The sequence below is a fragment of the Protopterus annectens genome, chromosome 2.part0 (assembly GCF_019279795.1).
Source record: "Protopterus annectens isolate FY-2018-M chromosome 2.part0, PAN1.0, whole genome shotgun sequence".
Classification (NCBI taxonomy): domain Eukaryota; kingdom Metazoa; phylum Chordata; order Ceratodontiformes; family Protopteridae; genus Protopterus; species Protopterus annectens.
The window spans coordinates 1,712,497,680-1,712,514,464 of record NC_056728.1 but is presented as its reverse complement, the minus strand read 5'-3'; the positions used below and the strand labels follow the sequence as shown (position 1 = coordinate 1,712,514,464).

The 16,785-nt window shown below is 39.6% G+C and overlaps 1 protein-coding gene across 3 annotated transcripts in view; it reads left to right on the top strand.

Annotated features, from left to right (window-relative positions):
• LOC122793591 (Golgi integral membrane protein 4-like) overlaps window positions 1-16,785 on the top strand; it is a 1,583,571-nt gene that overhangs the window by 1,139,001 nt on the left and 427,785 nt on the right. For all 3 annotated transcript variants that reach the window (XM_044061762.1, XM_044061761.1, XM_044061760.1), the window contains one exon: window positions 9,596-9,717. In XM_044061762.1, coding sequence (XP_043917697.1) covers window positions 9,596-9,717 — 122 coding nt within the window. The remainder of the gene's footprint in view (window positions 1-9,595; window positions 9,718-16,785) is intronic.

Sequence of the window (16,785 nt, the reverse complement as noted above, 5' to 3'; positions counted from 1 at the left end):
TTTTGTAGTTATCATGCAATGTTTTATGTGCCCTACTAATGATCCCTTTTTTAACTCATTAACACCTATGTGGTGTGGAATGTCACACCTCTAGCAGCCTACACACATCCTTGCATTCCAGAACATTTTCTGAAAAATAAACTCAAAAGTATAAGATAAGCAAATGCAAATGTTTTGCTAGCAATAAAAGCCGTTAAAGCTGCACAAATAGAAACACTATTAGTAAGAAGTATTCTTTACAGTGGTAATAGTCGGTACAGTCATAGCATTTCTGTTAATGCTATGTTGTATCATAATGCACATTAAACACAGAACTATATTTTTTGCAACTTGTCATATCTTTGAAACTAAACAACCTAGACATACACTGTTAAATCACTTTTGTTAAACTCACAATAACAAGAAATTACTGATTGCATGTTTATTGCACAATTTACAGAAGTGTGAAAGCATTTGCATTATTGTATAATTAGCAGTATAAATAACACTGACCATCTCTCAAGATGTGCAACTTACAATGTAAATATCAATGACAGTTTTCTTCAACAACATCTAAGGTTTCGCCTAATGCCATGTAATAGTTTGTAAGTCATTTTTTGAAGTGTTAAGTACATACTGCATTATTGCATATTTTCATAATTAGTTGCCCAATCACTAGCAGTATCTCTAGTACAGTGCAACATAAATGGATGATGACAATGAATTTTCCTGACTCCCTTAATGGCATTTCATACTAAACCCCACAAAAGCATATAGGTCTCTCAGTTATGAAAATACGAACATAAACATTAAAATATGAATAATACGTGGAAAACAGTGATTAATTTGTCCACTGAAGGACATTCTACATAAACAATCTTGTGTAAGTTTGTTAATAACTCCTTGCCCTTTCTAATACTGCCTATTATTAGCTGATAAGTCACTCGGTTAAATAAGCCAGGCCCAGAAAAGGTCTGGATGCCGTAAGGAACTGTGTGTGTTAAAAGGGAAGTATGCAAAAAAGGTGCTATAGGCTTAAATTAATTAACATCAGCTTCTGTTCTAGATTCAATTAAAAACTCTACCAGAGGATGTCTTTCTCTTAAGATTCCCCTATCCCTTTCTCTTTCCATATACTGTGATATCAATCCCTGGTACGGAAGGCAGTCTTTAGCCTGCAGTCCAAACATGGTTTCGCTCTCCTCCCATTCTTATTACTTTTCCCTCTCTAGTTATTTGCTCCAAATACCTTGGCTCTTTGGCTCAACCCCCTTTTGCCTATATTCTGTACTACTACTACTTGCAGTTATCCCTATTGAAAAAAATCTCCTTTCACCAGTCTTATGTTGGCTTTGCTCTTAGAAACTTTTCTGCTACTTTATGAACATAATAATCTGTATGGTTCTTATTCCCCTTAACAATCTGCATGCAATTTCTTGAACTTTCCACTGTTTCATCATCATCCCTTTTCATTTTGAATATAACATTCTGCTTGTATTATGTATAACTATGCCGTAACTGTGTAGCTCTAAAAATAGCCCTTCAAATCATGTAATCCTAAACCACCTTGTTCTTTCGGAAGGATCAACTTATCTCACTCAGTTCTTGTCATCTTCCCTCCCAGATCAAATTCTTCAGCTCTGTTAATTATTGTCCACAATTTCTTCTCTGTTTAATAACAATATGCCTGACCGTGTATAAAACTAAAGAGACTAAAACATTTTCACTGCTTGTATGTTATTATCCATACCCATAAACAAGAGCTTCCAGTTTCTCAATTTATGTATTATCTTTTAATTTCTTCCCACATATCTATAGCTGCCATAACATATATCTTTTAATCCATTATCCTAACTACTTCATCTTATGTCCCCATATTTATGGGTATTACCGAACCAGTTCATATGTGGGTGCCTAATTTAAGGCTATAGCTTTTGTTTTATCTTCATTAATTTTATGTCCTGAAAAGAAATGAAACTGTCCCAAAATGTTCCACAACACTGATATGTCCTTTTCTGGATTTATCAGGTACAAAATAATATCATTTGCAAATAAAGCCAGCCTTTCAAAATGACTATACCAATCATTGCACTTCTGAGTCCCTTATTTTCAGTAGCTCTAAATGTAAAGCAAATAACAAAGGGGTAAGAGGACACCCCTGCCTGTTTTTTCTTTTGAAGTATAACTTATCAGAGAGGAACCGTCCCACTTTAATTCTTGCCCCTGATCCTTCATATATCCTCCTAATTCACCTTATTATTGTATCAGGGAATACAGATATTTCCATTGCTCTACTCATAAAAATCCAAGTTTACGCCATTGAAGGATTTCAGTGCATTAAGACCCAGTAACAGTAGTATTTTCTTGCATTCTGCTTGCCTCTGGCTCATTGTTGTTCTGTTAATGCTGTGAAATGTTTGGCTCCCATCGACAAAACCCCATTGATCCATATCTGTCACTTTTGGTGACACCTTTGACATTCTTTTTAGCTAGTATAGACGTGAACAATTTATAATCATAGCTTAAAGTTGAAATGGGCCTATATGAAGCTGGGTCTTATGGGTCTTTACTGTCTGTAGGTAATACAGCCACCACAACTTTCTACCAAGAGGCTGGTGCTTTCCCTCCTTTTAAAATACTTTTAAATAAAATCTTCCAGATTTTTATCACTTTCTTCCCTCCTAATTTCCAAATATCCACCGGAATACAGTCTGTTCCTGGAGATTTTTCTGAAGATTGAATATACATCACAATTTTTACTACTTCTCCTATCTTTGTTGAGCCTCTTTTACCTCTAACCTTGGCATAATTAAGTCTTCCTTAAATATTTCCACTTGTGCTGTTGCTTTATTTCCACATTTCTCTGCTTTATACAAATTTTCATAAAATTTCCAAAATATTTCTAATACCTCTACAGGATCTATGGTTCTTTATTTATTTGTTTGTTTATGTTATAGGCGCCATAAGGTTGGAGAGAACCCTGGCATGTTATCCAGATACTCCCTTATTTTCTCTTTAGCAATCTGGATTTGTGCCTCTTCTTGTTCTGAGATTCCCTTTACTCTACAGTACTATTAACCTTTGTCTGTCTCTCTAAGGAATTCCTACTGCTACTACTTTTTTAACACTTTTATTAAATTATCACTAAAGGAGGCCATGGTGGTGAAGCGGTTAGCGTTGTTGCTTAACAGCAAGAAGTTCTCCCATTTGATTCTCGGCTGGAGCGCCTTCTGTGAGGAGTCTGCACGTCCTTCCCACAGTCGAGTGCCATTTGAAAGACATGCAGGTAGGTGTGTGCGTGAATGGTTGGGCATCGGGCTGGCAACTCGGCACCGTAAAAATCTACTGCCAGTCATTAGCGGACCAGAGTTCCAATGTGGCGACCCCTAACAGGGAAAAGCCGAAAGACCATTATTACTAAATTATCACTAAAGACATAGGAAAGCATATGGTAACAGAAAAAAAAAGAAATCATATCAACATTTTTCAATTTACATACATCACATATTTCTTTTTTGTAATCATCAACAATAATTTACATGTAATTCTATGTAATGTTCTCCTTTGCTTTTCTTAACCATATCTTTCTCTTTTTTTATTTCTACCTTTAAATTTTTAAACTTAATTTTCATTTTATCCCTCTAATTAGCTGTAATGTCTGAAGATATTTTTGTCTTCACTAATAACTCCTGAATTTTCACTACCTATTCCTTAAATTCCTCTCTTTTTAACAGGTAGGTGGGAAAGCACCAGTGTCTCATTATTACCCTCAATTATTATCTTGGTTTTTATTGGTGCATATTCTGAAGTAGTAATTGGATATCTGTTGAAGCTTTCAATTGAATGCATATGTTATTCTGAAGTGTAGTTTCTATCTAGTCTAGCCCAGTTATTGTACCTTGGGAATAATGTGTCATTCTCTCCTACTCTACTGAATTCACATCTTCCATACTAAATATTTTCATAAATTTCTTCAGAAATCTACATTCTTTTGTTATATCACCTCCTCTAGGTCTCCCTGATAAGACCTCATTATTACAAATCAAGTTCCAGTCCCTTACCTATAAGTAATATTCCCTGCTGAAAGTTAATTATTTCTCCCAAAATTTTCTTAAGCTCAATAATAGCAGTTTTTGGTGGAATATAAACACATGCTGGCTTAATCCTCCTCCCTTGCCAATACCCCTTACTACCACAAATCTACCATTATTGTCTTCCCCCCTTCTTCTGTCACTACTGGAGCCCCTCTAGGAATTAGTATAATTTTACCTCAGCTAGAGCGTCTTCTGTGTGGAGACATATATGAATGGGCCATGCCTTCGTTGAAGGTTGTGCGTCAAGGCTGGTAACCCGGTACGTAAAAATCCACTACCAATCACCTAACCGGGAAAAGCCGAAAGACACAAACACAAACAAACTTCCCTTTCCATTGCTCCTGATATTCTTATAGGTTCATAGGTGTGTGACATCCCTCCTTTGGACCAGTAATCAAGGAGCCTCAATCCTCACCACTGACACCAGTGGGGAACATTCATTTAGAACAAAAATAGATACACACAGTATTTTCAGATGCAGCTCTCTGCACCAAGCATGATTTCCCTTAAGAGCACACAGTGAGCACACTCCAGTCCTGGGACTGAGGTTTCTTCTCTAAGCCCCAAATAAGATTCTACCCTTCTCTCTGCAGAAATCAGTGCTCTGTGTCCCTGTTCCGAGTAGCTGACTCGCAAACTCTTTGAGATTTGATTTTTACACACTTTCACACACCTTGAAGAGGCTGGCACAGATTTACCTACTATGCCACCTCTACCCAGACTATAAGGTAGATTCACTACCACCAGCCAGCTACCTTAAGACTCTTATCAGGGTACTCAATTACTCTTAGTACAATTAATACTTCCTGCTTCCCTCTGGATTGTCTGTGTTCTACTAATTTTGTCAAATGTTTGTAGCCCCTCCACAAAACCACACTGGCACTTAGCATAAACTGGAATTTATGCTTTACAGTTCTCCTACCAGTTTAAAGCAGTCAACAAACTTCAAGCTTTTTTTGTCTGTCTTCTTGCAGAACCACAGTTCACATACTTGAACTACATGTAGTGGAATTGCTGCTTTACATTTCTTCCAGTTATTCACCAGTTTAAATTTCCTGCTTGTCTTCATCTTACTCATTTTGATCTCCCATTGCCAGACATCAGGGACAAAAGGAAAGTAATAATAATAATACACTAATAATGCACTTTTACAACAAAAGGAAGAAATTAATAAATGGTAAACAAAGCCCTTACATTTATTAAGGTCCAACAAAAGCAGTTCTGTAAAATTCTTTGAGCAATTGCTTTGTTTATTTATTTATGATGCTCCGCTACGTACAGATGCAGAATTTATTTTATTTATTTATTTATTTACATTTGTTGACCAGGAGAGTCTGACTGGATGCAGGTCCGTTTTCAGCAGAGGCCCAGGGAGAAAAGCTCCACATTCAAATGTTACAGACAATTGTACACTTAGAGAAATATATCATTTAAAAATTATAGCTTTAGTTAAATCTTAGAACATAATACTAGATTAAGACAAAAGTAGTAAAACAGCTGCAGAACATAATTACAACTTTAAACATAGATTAAAGATGTGGTGCATGGTATAGATACAAAAAAATATTTTTCCTTGAAAGGGACTGAGACAAGTGGGGAAGTAGGAATTGAAGGTGTGTGTCCTGGTGGTAGATAAATGTGCACATCTCAAGGGCTGACACCTTAGGCCTGTGCCACATTGGGTTGGTCACTATGGCCTCATGTCCGTACTTGTAGGTTTCTTCAAAATAATTTTTTGATTTGTTGCAGTTTTCAGTGGTAGTGCTCATCTTTTTGCAACTTTCCTGGTTTGATCCTACTTGTGGATATTTTTGTGGTGAGGAAAGAGGCAGGCAATTTATATTTATTTATACAATTTGTCAACTGGAGTAGAGCACTGATCCCATTGGACCCATTTCAGTCAAAGCCCAGAGTGTGAACACACATCAAGTGGAAAAAATAAAAATAGTTTATTCAGTGAACAAGCATGCTAATAAATGAATAGTTAATATACAGTACAAAAAACAACGATATAAGAAGGCAGTCAACAGAATCCAGTGCTACAGGAGGTTGGCAATTCTCAAGGTGGGCTAGAAGAATCCCTTTGCCAATATTTCTTGTTGGACAGGAGAGGAAAGAGGAGATTTTGTTGGCCTGGAAGAGTAGGGAATTTATCTTTTTCTGGTGTTTTGAAATGATGGTTGAAGTTAATTAAGGCTTTGAGCCAGACTCCTAGGTATCTGAACATGTTAACCTGGTGCTCAGTGGGACTGGGGTGTTCTTCTGCCTTTTAGTTGAGGTTCCATAGAGCATAGTTTTCATTTTTGAGGAGTTAATGAGAGAGAGGACATGGTTTTCCAGATTTTGTCGAATTGAGTGGGTTGTGTGGTTGGAGTGGAAGGTAACCATGTCATCTGCATATAGTAAAGTAGGAAGTTGTGGAAGATCGAGTGTAAGATTACTTGCAAAGATGGGGAAAAGAAAAGGGGCCAGTTTGGAGCCTTGAGGAGGTCCTTTAAGGGAGTTATGGTTGATGTACATTGAGAAATGTTGGTTGGATAGGTACTTCTGGAACCTGGAAATAGCATCAGGGCTAATCTCGATGCAGTAACGTGGTTAAATAGGATTGGGTGGTCAGCCAGCTCAAAGGCAGTGGTAAGGTATATACATATGGCTCCAGTAAGGAGGCCTTTACCCATAGCTAAAAGGTAGTGACCAGTGAAGGTCCAAAGTGCAGTGGAAATGCTTCTGTTGCTGCAGGACCAGGAACCCTGTTGCTTGGAAGAGAAAATACATTATTGCCTTTGAGATTAGTTTGAGAGATGATTATAGCCAAGTTTTTGTAACATTTTCCTAAGGGCTGGGAGGATGGAGATTGGTCAATAATCACTGGGTAGCTTGTGGCTGGATTTTTTTGTGGAGAGGTATATTTTTTGCTGTTTTCCATATATTGGGCATACAGTTTTGAGTTAAGCAAAAGTTGTAGATATATAGCAGAGGACTAACAATGCGTACTCCCTACATTGGAACGTGAACCAGGGAGAGTGGATGACTGTCTTTGCAGATGAGTCTAGTTTTAGATATTCAAGGAAAATAATAATATCTTTGGTTACAATCATTTTCAAGTAGAAGAGAAGAAGTATAAGAGGGTGAGGGAGTGAAGGATGTGAACTGATGGAGGGGGAGGGTGGAGAAGTGAGTATTAAAGTCTGAGGATGAGAGAGAGAAGAGGAAAAAGAATGAGCATTGGAAGGAGTTTTATGACCTGTTAACTGATTGTCTTCTACTCAGAATTGTTTAGGGGAGTGAAAAAGGTTTGATTGATGTGTTCTAATATGATGTCTCTTATGATGTCTGTAAGAACTGAAGTGAGTGTCTTTATCTTGTAATTACCCGCAGCTGTACTGAACAAAGGCCACATATCTCAGTTTCTCCTTTATGTGCCAAATCTTCTTGTACCTTTCAGAATAAAAGTCTGTCAAGACTGTCAGTCTGATAAAGATGGTTTATTATTGTGTAGCAGCATAGAATGGAGGTTTGTCTAGTAATTCAGCAAGATCTGAACAAATCTTCTACAGATTATTTTCTTTTCTCTGAAGTGGCAGAATTAAGGTAAACTGCAATGTTTTCTGTAGTTTCCGTACATTTAACGACTTATGAATATCTGTACTCCGTCTTCTGTCTGAGTATCTCATTTGAACTGCAGTATTCAGTCTTCTCCAAACTGAACTGAAGTTCTGACTAGAAGGTATCTTTCATAATACTAAAACCCTGCAAATTTCCTATGAGATCCACATGCATCTTTAACCTTGTTTTCCAAACCTTGTACCATCTAAACAAGATCTGTTTTCCCACATGTTCAGCACATTCTGTTAGAACATTTCATCCCTAACAGTGCTTTGGTGTAAATGTTATTTCACTGTGCTCATTTCTATCCTTCACCGAAATGTTTTTCTATTTAAACTGCATTTACTGAAACTCCATGTAAAATGTAAAGTATAAAATGATGATATAGGCCTGCTTTAATATGGCTGCACTTCTAGGCCGGTGCAAAGAGAATATTGTATTTATGTCGAATTTATCTTCTGGCACAAATATATTTATGTCAAGCTTCTTCTTACATTTAATTGCTTGTTTGGACCATTTTTTGATCAGTGTATAGTGTTGCCTGGTAGAAGGAGTTTGGTTAGACTTCCAGGAGAGACATGCTGTGTCTCTGAGAGATGGGAGGGTTTTGATCCTTGGCTCAGTATTAAAAACTTTTTATTTTCCAGGAAGACCCAGCAGTTTCAAGCTCAAAGGAACAGAGTTTTTTAATTAAAAGTCTTACAGTGCTTGCAGATGGAAACTGAATGGCTTGCTGCAAAGCATAAAAGGCACTGGCGATGGTAATGTTTGGAAGGATTATTTTCTCCTGCTCTTTTCAAGAGATATTATGTACATCAGAAAAAAGAAACTCTAGATAACCTTGAAATACCTATTACAAAGTACCACAGTAATAAAAAATCTCACAAACAACAAGCTTTAAGTGGTTTCTACTGCTCTGGAAGTCACCATCAAGGAACTGACAAACTTGTGGCTGAATACTACTAGTAGTAAAACTTTTGTCAAAAAAAGCAGAGATGACGTGGGCTAAGCACAATACTGACGTAGTACATGGAGTGCTGTGATTATGCTGTAAAACTGTGGAAATGCTGGCTTCTTAAGCACCTTTATGACATCAGGGAGGTACATTAAGCACCCCTCACTGCTGCTAACCTCTAAACTCTCCATTTATCTACCAGCTGAATGAAGTGTTTGCTGTTTTGGCCACTATATGTTCAGCAGCAGTAAGTTTCAGTTTTCAAAGTTGTAACAAACTTTAGTTCTTATACAATTTTTTCCTTTAACTTTTATACTTCATGGAAGCAGGGTAAAGCTCTGTGCACTTCAGTGAATTATGATTATGTCTCTCTAATCATAAGACTGCTTGTGTGTTCTCGATATGGGTTTCTCAAGCATATAGTAAGCTGGTTATGGTGAGGTTATGGCTGGTTATGATCATGATTCTCTGTATCCTTAGCATTCAGAGGAGACCAGTTTTGCTCGTGGTGATATTTAATATTTCTAGATTTCAGGTGATAGACTAATGTCTGCCTGTGTTTATTTCTGCGTGTAAGTAAAAGATTGCAGTAGTGGTCCTTATGATGAAATTTTTTCTCTGCATTGCGGTTTTCTTTTTTCACAGTTGGTTTAGCTGACAAAGTAGATACCCTTATTTTGGTAAGGTGTCCTGTGCCACATAGGCCTACTTGGCACATGGCACTGGTTTGTGTGGAAATTTAAATATGCAGTACACTTTTCTAGAGTCGTCGTCGTAGAGAAAGACAACTGTTTATGGAACTGAGTGCATCTGTGCCTGATTCACAAAAGACTGTTTTCTGTTGTATTGAGTGGCATGACATTTTGATTTAAGTTTCAACTGTGAGCTAATAAGGGATTTTCTATGCTAATCTATGTAGTCATTTCTTATTTATTTTTTGATTTTTTTTTTATTCTTTCAGGTTCAGAACAGTCAAGTAAAAAAAGAATTCACTGCAGAAGCATCAGACAGGCTGAGTCAGAAGCCACAACACCCAATAACAGACAGTCATACCACAGGCAAAAAAATGGCATACCCCCAAAGGTTTGTGTGTCTGTGTGCATTACAAATGTTCTTTGCATGGCTTTAATTATTACTTGATGATGTACTGCTGGAGAAGGTGCTGACCCACTGTGTTAAAAAGCACCAGAATAAGGCAAATATCCCATTACCTGTCAAGATAAAAAATACTGTTTGACTTGGCAGATACATTTGTGGCATCTGTGGGTCCACTCAAAAGAAAAAAAACGTGGTCTTAATTTGGGGGGAAGGAGTCACTAACACTAAATCATAACATCTTGTTTATATACCAAATGAATTGTATTGGTCCGGCCATTTCTTCAGGAGCAATTAAAAACTAACTTTATACTCGCATATAGAGAGCACTGTCATGTGCCTTTTCATTTTTTTTTCTTTGCTGAACAACCGTTGAATGCTTGGCTACATGTTGTAGGACAAAACTTTATCTTAGTCGTATAGCTACATTTTTATGCCATATTTTGACGTACATTTGATCATTCTTTCAAGTCATCTGCTTTAAGGGTGTCTGTCTGCTTAGAGTTATTGGGCCAGATTCAGTAATGCCTACAGTAAGTGTACACAGTATGTATTCAAAAACATCCCTACCACATTGTTTGTGCTTTCTAGTCAGAAAGATTACACTAAGGGTACATGTAGTCTACACTTCGTGGTAACCTTTATGAATCCCTGTCAATATTTAAAGCTGCAAGAAAGTCAGTGGGAAAACTAAAATTAGGAGGAAGAAGGTGTGAGTTATGCCTGTGCTGTCTCTTCACTCAGAATGGTGTATATTTAGTGTAGGTGTTATTGAATCTCAGGGATTGACTAAATATATGACCGTTTTGGAGGCTGGCAAGGATCTGGCTTCTTGTATGTCCTCAGAGGCTCTGCAGACATCCATTGCAGATGTTGAGAGGAACTTATGCTGATCATATCTGAGGGACAAAGGGGTGTTCTGCAGATTCCCACTACACTGAGTGTCAGCAAGGTTCTGAACCTCCCATTGTCTTTAGAGTTGACTTCCCTTTGAAAGGAAGCAGAAAATAAAACATATTTCCTCTGCTCTTAAGGATCCCCAGCATGAATGGCAGCCTTTTATATAGGGGTTGTTTAATGCACTCATGGCCTTGAAGTTCCACCCCTCCCCCGGTCAGCTGCTCCTTTTAAAAGGCTTAGGGAGCAGGACTCTTCTGATAAGGAATTGGACCTTGGGGAAGAGTCTTTGGTTTAGTCCTCTCAGATTCCTTCTCCTTTGGGATATGGTTCTGAGGAGGAGGACTCCATTAGTCCAGATTCTCCCTTTGAGGAATTTTCTTTTGGGGATACTGTCTCTCGTATAATGGAATTTTTTAAATGGGATTCTACTCAGGTTTCTGACGTCCAGAAGAGGTACTACGATCTCCTCCAGATGGAGTCCCCTAACCCCTCTGCTGTCCCCCCAGTCCTAGCTGCCCTGTTGGACACTTTTTCAGCAGCTTCTCAGGCTCCTGATTCCCAGCCTCCAGACCCTAAAAAGTATGATAAGTATGATAGCTTTTTAAGGTGCCTGATGAGTGTATGTTTTTTTTTTTACAGATGTCCTTTTGCTCCCCCCCCCCCCGTTGTGTCTGTCTCTTCTGACAAACCTTCCAAACTGTTGCCTTCTACTAAATTGCTTCCTTCTGACAAGTACAGTAGGGGATTGGGAACGGCTTGACAGAAAGGTGTATACTGCTGCTACCCTGGCATTTTAGGGTATTAGTTATCTGACTCACATGACCAGGTATGTCTTAGCTCTTCCTTTTCAAATCTGTCAGGTTGTTTATGACCTTACTGACTCTGAGGGGACGGTTTTGGCCCTCACTTTGTTGGGCTGCTCAAGTGCTTTACCATTCTGGTAAATGTAGTTATGGTGCAGCTGGTGCTTCTTCTAGGGCTACTGCCTTTGGTTCTGTGTTAAGGTGGTACTCTTGGCTTCACCTCCAACAGTTGCCTGATTATATTAAGGCTAAATTAAAGGATACTCCTCTTGATAATAAAAATCTCCTTAATTCTGCAGATGTGGAGCTTTAAGTCCCTGCAGGAGAAGGTCAAGGCTTTGCAGGAATCAGAACATGTTTTTTGTTTCCAGTATTCCCAAATTTCAGAGGAATTCTGCTTCTAAGCCTACCTTTGTATATAGACAGTCTTTTCCTCCTCCCAAAGGTAAAAAGTGTTCTAGAAGGGCTTCTCCTGCTAAATCTACTCAGTCCTACTACTCAGAAGCCTCCTTTTCCAGGCAAACCAGGTTCTGTATGACTGTCTTCTCCACTCCATCCTAAGTCAGGTTCCTTTATCTCTTCATCTTTCCTTGTCTCTTCCCAGTTGAGTCAGTCAGAATTCTTGGGTTCTGTCCATCATTCATCAGGTATACTTCATGGCGTAGAAATCCCTTTCTCCTTTTTTGGGCATTTCTTAACCTCCTCAGGAACAGCTGTCTTTTTTCTGGATGTACTTCAGGGCCTTTTGTCTCAAGGCACCATTCAAGCAGTTTCTGCTCTTCAAAGCGGGGTGGGATTTTATTCCAGAATGTTTTTGGTTCCCAGGAAAAAAGGCACTTTGAGGACCATTCTGGATCTTTCTTAGTTCAACACCTTTCTGAAGGTCCCTTCCTTTTGATTGCTGTCTCATCAGACTCTGTGTCCTCCTTTTCTTCTACCTCAGGCTTTCCTAGTCTCTGGATCTCAAGGATGCATATCTTCACATCCCTATTCAGCCCTATTTCAGGAAATTTTTGCATTTCTCTTTTTCTTCCTTGCATTTTCAGTTCTCTGCTTTGCCTCTTGGCTGCTCTATTACCTCAAGGGTCTTCACTAAATGCCTCACTCCTGTGATTACCTTTCGCAGGATGAGGGGGACACAAATCTTTCCTTACCTGGACAAATTGGGTTCCTATCAGTTTGTTGAAACTTCAGCAGTTCGAACACCATATGTTTGAACTGTGAAGTTCAAAAACTGATTATCACGAAGACGCGGAACACCAAGTTCTTTCCCAGGGAAAGAATTTGGTTGCCCGTTTCTGCAGCTTTGCGATTTTCAGCACCGTGGTGGAAAATTACGGGTCTGATTCAGGTAAGTGTGCGATTGTGCGGACGTTAGGGTTAGGGCGCGGGTGAGGTGGGTGTGCAATAGTGACAGACTTTAGGGTTAGGGTGGGATAGGGGAGTTAGGGTTGGGGCACAGGTGAGGTGAGTGTGCGATAGTGACTGACCTTAGGGTTAGGGTTTGGGTTAAGGTAAGTGGATAGATAGTAGTGTATGTACAGTTTAGTGTAGGGTTAGATGTAGGATTTTAAGTGTATGTGTGTGGATTGCTGTTTTTTTGGTGTGCTTGTGTTGTGTGTGTGTTTCTTGGAACAGTGATTTTTTTTTTCCCTGGGGAAAAGAATCGCTGTTCTAAGCCTTCGATTGTTTTGCACTTTGAGGTTAGAAGTTCGAACATATGGTGTTCGAACTTCTGCCGTTTTGTCAAAGTGTAGACCCGACAAATCTGCTTATTCAGGCTACCTCTCAGAGACCTTGATTCAGAACCTCCACTATGCCATTTGCCTCTTGCAGAGTCTAGGGTTTATGTTAAATTTCCAGAAATTCTTTTTTACTCTTCCTCAGGCTCTAGTTTTTCTTGGGTGCAGGCTCCAGACCATTTTTGTGCTGGTTTCCCTGCCAACAACCAAGGCTCTGAATCTCATTGCCTTTTTTCACTCCCTTCTTCCTCAGGTCTCAGTTATAGCCAGAGAGTTTCTAAGGACCCTGGGTTACATAGATTCCACCACTCTTATGCTTCCTCTAGCCAGACTCCATATGAGAAAGTTTCAGTGGTTCCTAAAGTAAGTATGACTTCAACACTGTCACCCTTTAGGCTTTCTAGTTCCTGTTCTTCCATGCCTCAAACTAGAACTTCAGTGGTAGATTCACCAGCTGTCTCTCAACCCAGGGCTTCCTTTTAAGCCCCAAGTCCAATCTGAGAAACTTTTATCAGATGCCTCAGGCACTGGGTGGGGAGCTTCTTTCGGCCCTCTAAAGGTTCAGGGCCTTTGGCCCATTCGTCAGGGGGTGGGTCATATCAACATCAAGGAGATGAGATCTCTCCTTCTAGTTCTTCAAGCCTTTCATACTCTGTTTCTTCCAGGGCCTCTCAAAATCTTTACAGACAATACAACACTGATGTGGTACATCAGCCAGCAAGGGAGGGCATGGTCTTACCTCCTATGCATACTAGCTATTTGAGTTTGGGATCTGGCCGTTCAGTATCAGGCTGTTTATATTCCTTCCGAACAAAACATTGTGGCAGACTCTCTGAGCAGGTCCATAACAAAGACTCATGAGTGGATGTTTCATCTCTGTGAAACATCCACTCACGCGTGAATGTTTCACAGAGATGTGTTTCTGGACATTGTCCACCAGTGTGGTACTCCTTAGGTAGATTTCTTTGCATCCCTTCTGAACAAACAACTTCCTTTCTTTTGCACCAGAGTCCCAAGTCCTCTGGCATAGAAGGTGGACGTCCTCTCTTTCTCTTGGAAGGGGATGTTCCTCTGTGCCTTCTCTCCCTTTCTCCTATACAAAGGGTCCTGCTCAAGATAGAACAGGACTCCTCCAAAATCTTGCTTATGACTCCCTTTTGGCCCAGACAGCATTGGTTACCTCCTCTTCTGCAGCTTGCCAAGGGTAGTCCCCACAAGTTACCTCACAGGGTGGACCTGCTCACACAAGACAAGAGGTCCCTCATCAATCCTCAGTTGTCCACTCTTCATCTGATACTGTGGGTGATAGTATATTGACCCCTTTTAAGAACCTTTTTTTTTTTTCGGAGGACCTGCTTCAAGCTCTGCAGGAGGCCAGGAAACCCACTACTAGGAAAACTTATTTGTTCAAATGGAAGAGATTTTCTGTCTGGTGCCTTGCTCTTAAGCAGGATCCACTTTCTGTTGAGGTTCCTCTGGGTTCAGTCTTATTTATGTGAATTCTCCATGCTTGTTTGGCATACTGTTCAGTTAAAGTTCCTCTCTTCAGCTATTTCTGCTTGTCTGCCTTTGTCTCCTCCTTTGGCTTCTAGGTTTGAGGTCAAACAATTTCTTAAAGGCATCCTTCATATTAAGTTTCCCAGGAAGCCTATTCCTCTTCCATGAGACCTTAATTTTGTTCTTGAAAAGTTGTTTCAGGCTCTTTTTGAGCCTGCAGCTTCAGCTTACTTGCAACATTGTACATGGAAGACTGTCTTCTTTTGGCCCTTATTTCAGCTAGAGGGATGCGTGAGATTCAGGCCATTATGGCTGTCCCTCTTTTTTTAATTTTTCATAGGGACAGAGTGCCTCATCATACTAATACTTCTTTTATGCAGAAGGAGGTTAATGAATTGTTTCTTAATCAGTCTATTAACTTGCCCACTTTCTTCCCTTCTTCGCAGTCTGCCAGTGAGAAGGCTCTTCATATCTTGGATTTGCATAAACAGGTCAGATATTTGGATAAGTCTAAGGCCATTCTCAAGGAATTAGCAACTTTTTGCTTCTTTTCATCCTAAATATCTAGGTTGGCTGTTTCTAAGCAAAGCATTAGTTCATGGATTTCTGAGGCCATTTCTTTTTGTTATCCCTTTCATAGGAAAAACCTTTCTGCTTCTGTAAAGGCTCGTTCTACCAGGGCTATGATTTCAAAGGACTGGATACCAGGTCCATCTGTGAGGCTGCTACTTGGACTTCTGTTCGTACCTTCACTAAACATTGTAAGCTGGATGAAGTTTCCGGGGCTAAAGCTGGATTAGCCAGGGCTATCCTGCATGGGTTTCTTGAGGGCCCTGTTGGGCCTTCCTCCTCCCAAGTTTTCTCTTGAGCTTTTGTACTCTCCCTAGAGTAAGGAATACTGCAGCAGTGATATGGAAGGACATAGTACAGTTGTGTAAAATCTCACCATAACAGTAAATGGCCTTTCCTTCATTGTTGCAGTATTCCCTACCTCCCTCCACCCCCTTTTTTCTCTACTCCTCTTTCTTTTTTTCTGTCTGGATGCACCTGTTCCTGCTTTTCTCCATGGACTGTTGTTCCTCCTTGTGCCATTCAGTTCTGAGGTATTTACATTTGTATATCACCATTATGCTCTACACCATGAATGGGGAACTGCCTGTTCTTAAACGTGCTCAATTGAATTTATTCTGCTGCATTTATTACTGCTTGTTAGTAGCCTAATTAAATTTTAACTGTTATTCTTAGCCTTTTGGTTTAAGCACTTGGGCTTCAGACCAGTTGTTTTACATTAAGAAGTTTTGTGGTCTGCACTCTTGTGGCAGGACAGGTAGCGTATATCCTTCTAAGTTGGGAGTTGTTGATTGAAGGCTTAGTGTCTGTTACTCTAAAAGTGTCTTAGTTCTGGTTTAAGCACTTGGGCTTTAGGCCAGTTATTTTACATTAAGAAGGTTTGTGGTCTGCACTCTTGTGGGAGGAGAGGCTAGATTCTGCCCTTCTGAGCTGGGAATTTCTGGTTAAGGGCTTATTGTGCCTCCTTATTTGAAGTGTTTCTTTCTGAAATTGGTGCACGATGTTTGCTGTAGCACAGACTAGATTCAGACCTGCTGAATCTAGTTTTGTTTGCATAACTTGAGCAGTAATCCAGACCACCTTTTTTTTTGGAGAAGGTTCCCTTGCATCCTAGTGGCAGGAATGTGCAGCTAGAACTTGTCTGATTGAAGACTGTTGGAACAGGGCTCAGTTTTGAGCTTTTTTATTGGTTAATTTGTTTAAATCGGTTTGCTCATTTGCTACTGTTATCTTAAAAAAAAAAAAAAAAAAAAAAAGTTCTAGCTTGTTTTCCCACCTTTCATGTTACTAGAGTAGTTCAGGTACAGATTTGCTGTAGTTTTTGAGTTCCCCAGACCTTTCTGTGTTAGAGGGAAGCCTCTCAGCTTATCAGTGGGAGTGGTAAGCACTAGATAGCCTATCTACCACAAGAGGAGTGGTTTCTAGGTCCCTTTCAACTTTCTGCTTTAAAAGCCCGTGTTTGCATGGGTTTGCATGCCATGCAGCGCCACTAAGCTAGGGTAAACTGTTACTGGTAAGAGAAAGTCTGCTCTTCACATTTTTTC